The sequence below is a fragment of the Carcharodon carcharias genome, chromosome 12 (genome assembly GCF_017639515.1).
Source record: "Carcharodon carcharias isolate sCarCar2 chromosome 12, sCarCar2.pri, whole genome shotgun sequence".
In the NCBI taxonomy this organism is placed as follows: Eukaryota; Metazoa; Chordata; class Chondrichthyes; order Lamniformes; family Lamnidae; genus Carcharodon; species Carcharodon carcharias.
In genome coordinates, this window is record NC_054478.1 from 78,718,352 (window position 1) to 78,730,578 (window position 12,227).

The 12,227-nt window shown below is 48.1% G+C and overlaps 1 protein-coding gene across 1 annotated transcript in view; it reads right to left on the reverse strand.

Annotated features, from left to right (window-relative positions):
• The window catches only part of col28a2a (collagen, type XXVIII, alpha 2a), a 146,023-nt gene that overhangs the window by 45,533 nt on the left and 88,263 nt on the right, over positions 1 to 12,227 (reverse strand). Inside the window, exons 22-23 of the mRNA XM_041201288.1 lie at positions 12,079 to 12,147; positions 2,047 to 2,115 (exon numbers count right to left, since the gene is read on the reverse strand). Coding sequence (XP_041057222.1) covers positions 2,047 to 2,115; positions 12,079 to 12,147 — 138 coding nt within the window. The remainder of the gene's footprint in view (positions 1 to 2,046; positions 2,116 to 12,078; positions 12,148 to 12,227) is intronic.

Genomic DNA, 12,227 nt, shown 5'->3' on the forward strand with positions numbered 1-12,227 from the left:
AAATGATGCGTGGTGATATCGGGCGTGTGTCCCAACGTCACTGCGTGTCATTTAGACTTTCAGTTCGGCGGGCACGCAGCCGACTTGGCTGCACACCCGCCGAATCATCAAAGGCCTGTTAAGGCCATTAATGAACTAATTAAGGCTATTGAGAAAGCTGCCTGACCAACCTTAAGGCTGGTGGGCAGGTGAAGAGCCCAGGCGGCCTTAGCATTTTTCATGGAACCTCATTCACAGGCAGGATGAGGTTTCATGAAGGGTTTATAAATTAAATACATGTTTTTATTAAAGTTCATTGACATGTCCCAGCTCATGTGACACTCACATGAGGGGACATGTCTTAACTTTTATTTTCTTAATTAAAATTTTTAAAACTTAAAACTTATCTCCCTGAGACATCTCTGTGCACGTCATGCTGGGCTAGCCTTAATTGGCCCGCCCACATAAAATGGCAGCACGCACCCGATTGGGGGCGCCGATCAGGTCCGCGCCTGCCTGCGCACAACCCCCCTGACTGGGGAAAAATTCTCTCCTGCATTGCGCTTGAGAAGATGGTGATGAGCCATCTTTTTGAATTGCTGTAGTGTATGTGTTGTAAAAACACCCACAGAGCTGTTAGGAATGCAGTTCCACGATTTTGACCCAGTGACAGTGAAGGGGCGGTGAAATGATTCCAAGTCAGGATGGTGTGTGGCTTGGAGGGGTACTCGCAGGTGGTGATGTTCCCCTGCATCTGCTGCCCTTTTCCTTTTAGGTGGTACAGGTCTCAGGTTTGGAAAAGGAAGTCAAAGGAACCTTGGTGAGTTATTGCAGCACATCTTGTAGATGGTAAACACTGATGCTATTGTTCATCAGTGGTGGAGGGAGTGAATGTTGAAGATGGTGGATGGGTGACAATCAAGTGGGCTGTTTGTCCTGGATGGTGTCAAGCTTCTTGAGTGTTGTTTGAGCTGCACTCATCCAGGCAAGTGGGGAGTATTCCATCGCACTCCTGACTTGTGCCTTGCAGATGGCAGACAGGCTTTGGGGAATCAGGAGGTAAGTTACTCACTTCAGAACTTCTAGCCTTTGACCTGCCCTTGTAGCCAAAGTATTTAGATGGCTTTATGTATTTCTAAAGCTTCAGCCTGGAAGGAGCCAGATGCGTAAAAGTTCATTGCCATGGTCACCATCGCAGCAACTAGCAATGAGTTAATTGTATTGCTCTGGTGTGGCTACAGCAGGTGACAGATTTAGGTGAGGATATCCTTAGTGAAGTGCAGGCATCTCACATGTTGTTCCTCCCTGTGGCTCAGGTAGGAGAAATACCCCTTCAGATTTAGGAGATAGGTAAGAATACAGAAGTTTATGGTTGTGCGCTGCTGCACAAGGCTGCCTTGGCAATTTAAGTCACAGAATGAGGTGCTTTCTTACTTACCTACTACTTTTAAACCAATTATACCAATCCTCAGCCATTCTAAGCTTTTTAAATGCCTCCATTGGCAATTTCCATTCCCCCTAGTGCAGTGCTCCCAGATGTTTATGAGCTGGATCTTAGATCATTGGATTTGTACTGCAGAGGATTGTTGGGTGGAAGTACCACCTTTGGTGAGCAACACCAAATGGTATAAATGGCTTTGTGGATTTTTAGTGCCTACCTTTATCCTACGGAGTACAATATGAAGTGGAATAGGCCAGTTAGTCCCTCTAGCCTGTTCTCCCAATCGATGAAATCAAGACTGATCTGCGACCTAACTCCATGTACCTACCTTAATACCGTTGCTTAACAAAAATCTATCACTACCAATTTAAAATTAACAATTGATCTGGCATCAATAATTCAAGTGGATAAATCAAAGTCTACAATGTTGCTCAGTGATCCATTGGTTCCAAATTCCAGCAGAAATCAACATATGTGAAAAGGTAAAACTTACAGCCTTGGTTGTAACTGCAAACCCTTTGATAGTTCATTGATTGATAGTATCACATTTTTCCACAGAAACCAGAGAACCATGAGATTTTTTTTTTATCATTTTCAATACTCTAAAAAATTTAAGTAACTCTTACCTTGGGACCAGGAATTCCAATTCCAGTTTCACCTACAGGGCCAATGCCACCTGGGGGACCTGGATCACCCTATAAGAAACATATATTTAATAATAATTTATTGATCAAATATAAAAAGTTTTCAGTTTTGTTCCCCAGGTGTAATGAAATACATTTTTTTATTAAAGTTCATTGACATGGAAGAAAAAGAGACAAAACTTTTCTAGTACGTTACTTGTAAGACCAATAGATCCTTTTAAATAAGACAGGAAGTTTCCAGATGAGTTGCCCCTTTAACCAGGGTGACTAACTGTCCCTCATTTTATGGGACTGTCCCAAAATTCAGCCCGTTGACCCATCTCCTTGGTTGCATGCATTTTAACCACATGCATGTGTAATACCTGCTCTGCTCTCAACTGCGTGCTTTAACAGCTCAGGTAGAACCTCCCCCCAACCCCACTACCGCTCTCACATTTCCAACAGCACCGCATCCCCTCACCCCCTGCTCTCAGAGAGCTTGGGCAGCACCCTCCACACAGCCACCCGCTCCCCCACCCCCCCACCCCCCAGCTGCACTAATGGACCCCATGTGAGGGTGCCCCTTAATTTTCTCCATAAGAGTTGGTCACTGCCTTTAATGTGTGTTTTACACTGAAGGCACTTACACAATAACTCTCATTTTAATGATACGAAAATGGCTATGGGTCCGATTTCAGTTTGTCTACCTAATGTGCTGTAGTTAACAGCAAAATCTGATCCATTAATGACGGAAAAAGAATAATTTTGATTTTGTTTCTATTTAATGCTCAATAATATTTTAAATGCTGCTTACAATAGTTTTCAAATATTCCGGTTTGTTGCTTGGAACTCAGTTTAGAAAATTAACTAAAATGGACTTTTTAATTTCTGTATTCAATAAATGTAAATACAAAGACCATATAATGATTTAAATGACAGTTCAAAATTGCTATAATGATGAAGTGCTGAATAATCAATAATTTTGATCAATTTTGCTAGTGTCAGAAATTACATTAATTAACGTTAAAATTATTTTATCTGTTGCTTGTTGTGAAATTTAGTCCAGCATTTTACCATTTAACGATGGTGGGTTACAGATCACTGAGGGGGTCTGAGTTGCTGTGGCAACGTGCACTTTAACATGTGTTAGGAGCAACGTATAATTTAAAATTTGAATATATACATTTTTGTGTTGTGATGTAAAAAGGGTTTTGGTTTCACGTAGGTTTGGTACGCGCCTTGGTACCTACAAGTCTGGGTGGACCAGTGGTGTAATGAGGTTTTACAGCCCCTTGAGATGGGTTAAAAAGGGCTAAGAAGTTTAGTGATTTTGGGAAAAAAAACAAAGTAGAAAAAACAGGGCTGTTGCCAAGTGACAGTGGCCAAGTGACACAGAGAAGGACAGAGGAGGGTTAAGTGTGGTGTATCAGAGAGTGAAGTTAAGGGTTTTTCAGCCCTCTGGGAAGAGAAAAGTACAAGGCTAATGGGACAGTAGTTAACTGAATAGTCAGTTATAGGACTCAGTAACATGGTAAGTTTAGTGGTGTTGCAACTGAAACAGTGGGCAGAATTTTATGTTCTTTGGCGGGCACGCACCCGACCTGATCGGGCGTAAAATTGCATTAAATGATGTCAGGCGAGCATCTCGATGGCATCCCACAGGTGAGCAATCTTCAGGTCGGGGGCGTCTGCCAGTCTTGGAGCCATGCCCTCCATCAATTAAAAGGCCACTTAAGGCCATTAAAAAGGAAATTGCTCATGATTTTACATTGCCCGTGCAATTTCGCGCTCGTTGCACAGGCAAAATGGGCAGCCCACTTTTTACAAAACTTCATCCAAGGGTGGGATAAAAAGGGTCAGCAGCATTGCCATTTTGAGTAGTGAGGAGTTTAGGAGATAGTTTGCTGCTGGTTGCTTATTTGAACTTGAGAGCTTCATCTCTGCTCCGAGCTTCATTCTTAGCATTTCCAGGCTTCATTTCAGGACTCATTGACTAGGATTTCCACGTTGGCAAGCGGGGCCCACTCGCCAACGCATAAAATGACGCGGGATGTTTTTCTGGCGGGACTCCCGACGTCACCCCGCCTCACTTCAATTTTCAGGTCGGTGAGGGCTCAGCGGAATCAACTGTGGGCCCGCCGACCTGTCAATGGCCAATTGAGGCCATTGACAAAGTCGTTTAAGTAATTAAAGGACCTGCCCGTCCAACCTTAAGGTTAGCGGGCAGGCCAGGAGCCCTGGCGGGCTTAAGATAAAGCATGAAACCTCATCCACAGGAGGGATGAGGTTTCATGTAGGTTTTAAAATTTTTAATAGAAGTGTCAATGAAAGTGATGGACATGTCCCAACTCATGTGACAGTGTCACATGAGGGGACATGTCAGGGAAATTTATCTGTTATGTTTTTAAAATTTTTCCGAACAGGAGCCGATCTCCCTAAGGCAGCACTCAACCTCAGGGAGATGAATGCGCTCTTTCGCACACATGCGTGAAAGAGCGCACTCTTGGCTCAGACAATACCCCCCTACCCGCATAGGGAGCGCATAGCACTTCCTTGCGGACATCACGCTGGATAGGCCTTATTTGGCCTGCCTGCGTAAAATGGTGGCGCGCTCCTGATCAGGGCGCCAATTGGAGGCGCGTCTCCATGTACCTGCTCTTAAACTTCCCCCCAACGGGGGGGGGAGAATTCTGCCCATTGGGGTCTCCAACGCCCCTGGAGAATTTTGACCGTGTGAACCCTTCCAGGTATTAGACAGCCTTCTATAACCCTGGTAATGGGGTTTGTGCTCGCTGCTGGAGGAACCTCCCCTGAGGAGGAAGAGAGGGGCAGAAGGGAGAGGAGGCCAGGTGCCCCAATGCAACTTCCAGGGGAGTGACCTGTGGGAGGGGAGGCGCAGGCACAAGGGGCGCAGGGCCAGCAGCAAGTCCAAGGCGTTAGGCGCCACTATCCTGCTGCCAGGGTTTACAGGCAGCGATGCAGCTACCTCATATCTGAGGTGCAATGCCGAAGGAGGCTCTGTCTCTCTAGGGAGACAGTGACCTCCATTTGTCCTATGATTGGGTCTGAGACCACTTCCAACTTGTGGGTGGACATCCTATGCCAGTGGCTTTGAAGATCTCAGCGGCCCTCAATTTCTATGCCTCCGGCTCTTTCCAGGGGTCAGTGGGGGATCTTTGTGGAGTCTCCCAAACAGCTGTCCACAGCTGTGTCAAGCTGGTGACACAAGCTCTGTTCAGGTGGGTAATGACATTTATTCATTTCTGTACGAACGAGGCCAGCCAGGCTGAGTGAGCCAGAGGTTTCGCAATGATTGCTGGGCTCCTCCACATCCAAGGTGCAATCGACTGCACACATGTGGCCATCAAGGCGCCAGCGAGTCAGACGGATGCCTTTGTCAACAGGAGGGGCTTCCAATTGAACGTCCAGATAATTTGTGACCGCAAGATGCAGATTCTGCATGTCTGTGCAACATACCCAGGCAGCTCCAATGACATTTATATCCTCAGATGCTCTCAGCTGCCGAGGCTATTCAGTGCTCCAGCCCGACTGGATGGATGGCTGCTGGGTGACAAGGGCTATCTGTTGAAAAGATGGCTTATGACACCTCTCCACCACCGAAGAGTAGTGTTATAATAGGAGTCATGCCTCCACAATGATGGTGATAGAGAGGACCATAGGTCATCTGAAGATGCACTTCCGATGCCTGGACCATGCAGAGGGAGCACTACAATACCCCACCGAGTGGGTGTCACTGATAGTGGTTGCATGCTACACTTTCCACAATCTGGCTCTGGCAAGGGAGGACCCACTGGAGGAAGAGGATCTTGATGCAGCTCCACAGGCCACAGAGGAAGAATCCCGTGGTGAGTCAGAAAAGGAGCAGAGTGAGGGCATGGAGGCAGACCTCTGTCACCTTCAGGGAGGCAGGGACACCAGGAATGCCTGGATCCAACACTCCTTCAGCTAGGCTGCCAAAGATCTGCTTCCATCTTATGCCAGGGCTGCCACCTCCATCCCGGATGTCTGAAATGCCCCTTTTATTTGAACCAAAAGTCCACTCAGTGCCTATGCAATAAAGCTTGGAGCCATTCATGTTCAGCATTACATAGCTGGTACCCCACACCAAAAAAAAGTTGAAGCATACTCAGGCTATTAGGACAAAAGCAAAATTTATATAATTTAGACACTCACAACAAATGAATATTTTTAGATCTGGTGTTAATGCCCACACCGGTAAACATGTCAACTAAATATGGTAGAACAGAAGATCACTCATGAACAGTCCCTCTTGTACTCATTGTGCCTTAAACTTATGCTTGCGAGCACTATGTCTTGGTGTCGCCACCTCGCTGGCAGCGGCATTGGAGACAGCCTGCTGACTCTGCTAAGTGCTAAGGAACACAAGCTCCAACAACTCATCGACACCAACACCCATCTAGGACCCTCCACCCCGGCCTGTCCCTCCGTCCCCACCCCATCTTCCAATCCCAACCCCAGCCATGTATTCACTATACCCCCTGACCTTCCCCTCTCCAATGCTGAACGTTCAGTGCTCAGCAAAGGACTTAGTTTCATACCCTTACGCCCTCACCTCAATGAATTTCGGGCTCGGCATGATGCTGAACTCTTCTTCCGCCGTCTTCGTCTCCATGCTCACTTCTTTGGGCAGGAGTCCTCTCCCAGTTCAACGGATCCTTTTACCCATCTCCAATATTCTCCCTCCACCTGGACCCCTCCCTCTGGATTCTTACCTTCTCTTGATCTTTTCATTGAGAACTGTCGGCGCGACATTAGTCGTCTCAATTTCTCTGCTCCTCTCACCCATTCTAACCTGTCTCTCTCTGAACTTTCTGCACTCCATTCTCTCAGGTCCAACCCTGACATCGTCATCAAACCCGCTGACAAGGGTGGTGCTGTTGTTGTCTGGCGCACTGACCTCTACCTCGTGGAGGCTGAGCGTCAACTCGCAGACACTTCCTCCTACCTCTCCCTGGACCATGACCCCACCACTGAACATCAAGCCATTGTTTCCAGGACTGTCACTGACCTCATCTACTCTGGGGATCTCCCTCCCACAGCTTCCAACCTGATAGTCGCCCAACCTCGGACGGCCCGCTTCTATCTCCTACCCAAAATCCACAAACAGAATTGCCCTGGTAGACCGATCATCTCAGCTTGCTCCTACCCCACAGAACTCATTTCTCGTTATCTTGACTCCCTTCTCTCTCCCCTTGTCCAGTCCCTTCCCACCTACATCCGTGATTCCTCTGACACCTTACGTCACATCAACAATTTCCAGTTCCCTGGCCCCAACCGCTTCCTCTTCACCATGGACGTCCAATCCCTCTACACCTCCATCCCCCACAAGGATGGTCTGAGGGCCCTTAGCTTCTTCCTCGAACAGAGGCCCGAACAATCCCCATCCACCACTACTCTCCTCCGTCTGGCTGAACTTGTTCTCACGCTGAACAATTTCTCCTTCAACTCCTCTCACTTCCTCCAAATAAAAGGTGTGGCTATGGGTACCCGCATGGGCCCCAGCTATGCTGTCTCTTTATGGGGTATGTGGAACATTCCTTGTTCCAGTCCTACTCCGGCCCCCTTCCACAAGTCTTTCTCTGGTACATTGATGATTACTTCGGTGCCGCTTCATGCTCTCGTCGGGACTTGGAAAAATTTATTAATTTTGCTTCCAATCTCCAACCCTCCATCATTTTCACGTGGTCCATCTCTGACACTTCCCTTCCCTTCCTTGACCTCTCTGTCTCAATCTCTGGTGATAGACTGTCCACCAATATCCATTACAAACCCACCGGCTCCCACAGCTATCTCGACTACAGCTCCTCACACCTCGCTTCCTGTAAGGACTCCATCCCATTCTCTCAGTTCCTTCGCCTCCGTCGCATCTGTTCCGATGATGCTACCTTCAAAAACAGTTCCTCTGACATGTCCTCCTTCTTCCTTAACCGAGGTTTTCCACCCATGGTTGTTGACAGGGCCCTCAACCGTGTCCGGCCCATCTCCCGCGCATCCGCCCTCATGCCTTCTCCTCCCTCCCAGAAACATGATAGGGTCCCCCTTGTCCTCACTTATCACCCCACCAGCCTCCGCATTCAAAGGATCATCCTCCGCCATTTCCGCCAACTCCAGCATGATGCCACCACCAAACACATCTTCCCTTCACCCCCACTATCGGCACTCCATAGGGATCGCTCCCTCCGGGACACCCTGGTCCACTCCTCCATCACCCCCTACTCCTCAACCCCTTCCTATGGCACCACCCCATGCCCACGCAAAAGATGCAATACCTGCCCCTTCACTTCCTCTCTCCTCACCGTCCAAGGACCCAAACACTCCTTTCAAGTGAAGCAGCATTTCACTTGCATTTCCCCCAACTTAGTCTACTGCATTCGTTGCTCCCAATGTGGTCTCCTCTACATTGCAGAGACCAAACGTAAACTGGGCGACCGCTTTGCAGAACACCTGCGGTCTGTCCGCAAGAATGACCCAAACCTCCCTGTCACTTGCCATTTTAACACTCCACCCTGCTCTCTTGCCCACATGTCTGTCCTTGGCTTGCTGCATTGTTCCAGTGAAGCCCAACGCAAACTGGAGGAACAACACCTCATCTTCCGACTAGGCACTTTACAGCCATCCGGACTGAATATTGAATTCAACAACTTTAGGTCGTGAGCTCCCTCCCCCATCCCCACCCCCTTTCTGTTTCCCCCTTCCTTTTCTTTTTTTTCCAATAAATTATATAGATTTTCCTTTTCCCACCTATTGCCATTATAAAAAAAAAAAATTTTTTTCATCTTTTAGGCTCTCCCCACCCCCACTAGAGCTATACCTTGAGTGCCCTACCATCCATTCTTAATTAGCACATTCGTTTAGATAATATCACCAACTTTAACTTTAACACCTATGTGTTCTTTTGTACTATTGTTGTTGACATCTTTTGATGATCTGCTTCTATCACTGCTTGTTTGTCCCTACAACCACACCCCCACTCCACCTCTCTCTCTCTCTCCGCCCCCCACACACACACCTTAAACCAGCTTATATTTCAACTCTTTCTTGGACTCGAACTCAAGTTCTGTCGAAGGGTCATGAGGACTCGAAACGTCAACTCTTATCTTCTCCGCCGATGCTGCCAGACCTGCTGAGTTTTTCCAGGTAATTCTGTTTTTGTTTTTGTTTTGGATTTCCAGCATCCGCAGTTTTTTTGTTTTTATTTACTGCTGTCTTGTTGGCCTTGATGACCTTGGCGGTTGTCCTCTGGCCCGTGGAGCCTGTGCTGGCCCCGCCTGGGAGGGAGCGGCCAGTGCCATGGCTGGCATCTCCCCAGTCATCGCAGCCTCATCAGATGCCACAGTCATTGGCAGAGGGGCGGAGAAGCTGCTGCTGAATCCAGAGCGCCCTGAGAGGAGCCCGCAGAGACACCAAGAAGGTCGTGCACCAACGTGAGGTTGCTCTGTCCTCCCTGCTCGCCATTGATGGACATGAACCTAGCTGGGATACCGGGTGCCTCATCCATCGCCCACACTGGCACTGACCACCTGAGGTCGTTGCCTGTGTGAGGGCTTGCAAGTCCAAGTACAACTCCAGGGCCCCATGATTCTGTCCCTGGAGCTGCCTCTCCATCAGTCACCACTCTCTCAGTGCGCTTGGCGAGGAGGGTCAATGCAGTGCCCATGCTCTGCATAGAGTCCTCGACAACGGAGACCATACAAACCCTCATTGACCTCTGCCAGATCCTGCCGCACATCCCGCTGGACATCCAGCATCTGCTGCCTAATGGATGACTCCAGAGGCACATCATCTGCCTTCGACTCAGCACTGTCCTGGTCTCTAGCGGTCCTCCGACTCCAGCAGCCCTGCTGGTGCCCTGTCTCTGCCTGCTCCTCAACCGAGTGATGTACCCTCATCACTGTGCACCAACATTCTAGCTGACGATCTAATGCCCACCGAGGTGCTGGAATCTGCACTGTGCCTGATTCAGAGAGCGGGTATGACGCAAGTGCATCTGAAGCCTGGCAGTCCTCTGGTGTCAAAGGTGGCTCTTCAGGTCCTGCGAGTGAATGACTGCTGGCGAATCTAAGGGAGAACAAGTACATTAGTTTAAGTCATCACACTGTCACTGTGCATGCCAGGCAGTCTGGTGAGTCAATGGGAGATTTGCATCATGGTGCCATCATCTTTCAATGACCAATGGGGACTCCAGGTTTGAGGCTCCCATTGTTGATAAAGACTACACAAGAATGTTTGTAAAATCCGACACTCTCACCTCTGTGCACTGCACTCTTACCTTCTTCAGAGACCCCTGCTTCTCTACAACTGGTTGACTGAGGTGGGCGGTGGCTCTCCAGCTCCAATGCATCCATTTCCTACCTCGTCATGATTAGGAGGTTTAGGGGGTCTCCACCTGTCCTTCATCTCTCGATAGTGTTATGGCTCCTCTTCTCCTGAAAGAACAGAGGAGCATTGATTAGTCCACCCTCTACCTGCAGCGCCATTGCAGTCTGGCCAACACCACCTAAGGAACACTTTGCAGAGAGCATCCGAGTCGTGGCCCTTGAGCGACAAGGCACTTAGTCCAAGCAGCCAGAGCACACCCACTTGGCCGGTGCTGGTGACAGTTGCCACTCAGACCCTAATACCCCTGAGCTCCATGGGGGGATGGCCAGCCCTTAACACTTCTCCACACTGATCCATGCCAACATGGTACTCACCCTTGCTGAGCATAGCAGGTCATTGAACTTTTTGTGGCACGGCACCGATGTGCTCCTCACAACGTTATGGCTGCTGACCTCGGCTGCCACCTCCTCCCAAGCTTTTTTGGTCTGGTGTGATGGCCTCCTCCTACCATCTCTGGGAGCAAGGTTGTCCCGCCTGACACCCATCTCCTCCTCGAGGACCGCAAGGCACTCGTCCAAGAAACAAGGGGCCGAGTGCCCATCCGACCTGCCCTCTCACCAGGCATCTCCAGCCACTGGTGAGGCCATTGCTCCAGTTTCCAGACTGCAGAAAGATTCTCCCCTGCCAGCCTTCAGGGAGCTGCCTCTCCTGATTTTAAACCGCCTGCGGTGCTGCTGGATCCAGTGCCCGACAGGCCTGTGCCCCTATCCGGCCCTTCCTGACCATTCAGAAGATGCGTTTCATGCTGGGTGGGCCTTAATTGGCCCCATGGTCGGGGGCTTGTTTCCCGAACACTCCCGGGCCCGCCAATCACGCCCGCTCGACAAGGGAAAAATTCAGGCTAGTGAGTTTAAAGTGCGGTTATTTTTGGGTGTCTCCGGGAGAGGTATAATTTGTGTATGAAATATCAAGTGAATGCTGAAAAATTCACTGGAAGAAAATCGTTTGCGTGGATACCAGACCCAAGCAAGGAGCCTTTGTGTCAAGCTGCTGGTATCTCTTCACTGGTTTGTGTGTCTGTAAGGATATTGCTGGGATAAAGGACTATTGGAAAATTGAATCATTTTCTTGTATTTGTATTGAGATCTTTCCAACCTTTTTGTCTGTAATAAAGTTCATTTTTCTTGTTTTAATAAATATTTTATTCTTTATGTTAAAAGTTCACCAGCAGACCCCTGTGAATTTGTTTAGCAACTCCCCTCCATGGTTTCTAAAAAAAGATTAGGATCTATCAAGCCAGATTTTATTCTGGGATCTGACTTGTCCAGTGTTAACATCAACTGGGATAATAACACATGCATGTTGTAGTCTTGAGCTAAGGACAGTGATAGTAGAGGTATGGTATTTTATTATAAACCACTTGCAAAACCAAATACTTGTAAAGCTGACTTTTACATAACTTTGGAAATATTAGAGCCTTTGCTCTATTTTCTGGAACTTCCTTCCTAAATCCTTCCACCCCTCCATCTTTCTCAAATTGTCTTTTCAGTCAAACTGTCAGTTACCTGCTCTAAGCTCTCTGTTCTTTGCTGAGTATTGTATTGTTTACCAACTTGTTTTCACAAAGAGGAATTTTAATAGGCTACTAAAATAATGTTAAATGTTTATGTATACCTTAAGGCCCATAATGCCACGTCCTGGAAGGCCTGGCATTCCCAGGCGGCCCACAGCCCCAGGTTCACCCTGCAATGTGAATGAAAACAAAACAGATTATCAGCAATCCAATGCAAAAAATAATGAACAATAACCTTTATTTATTTGTT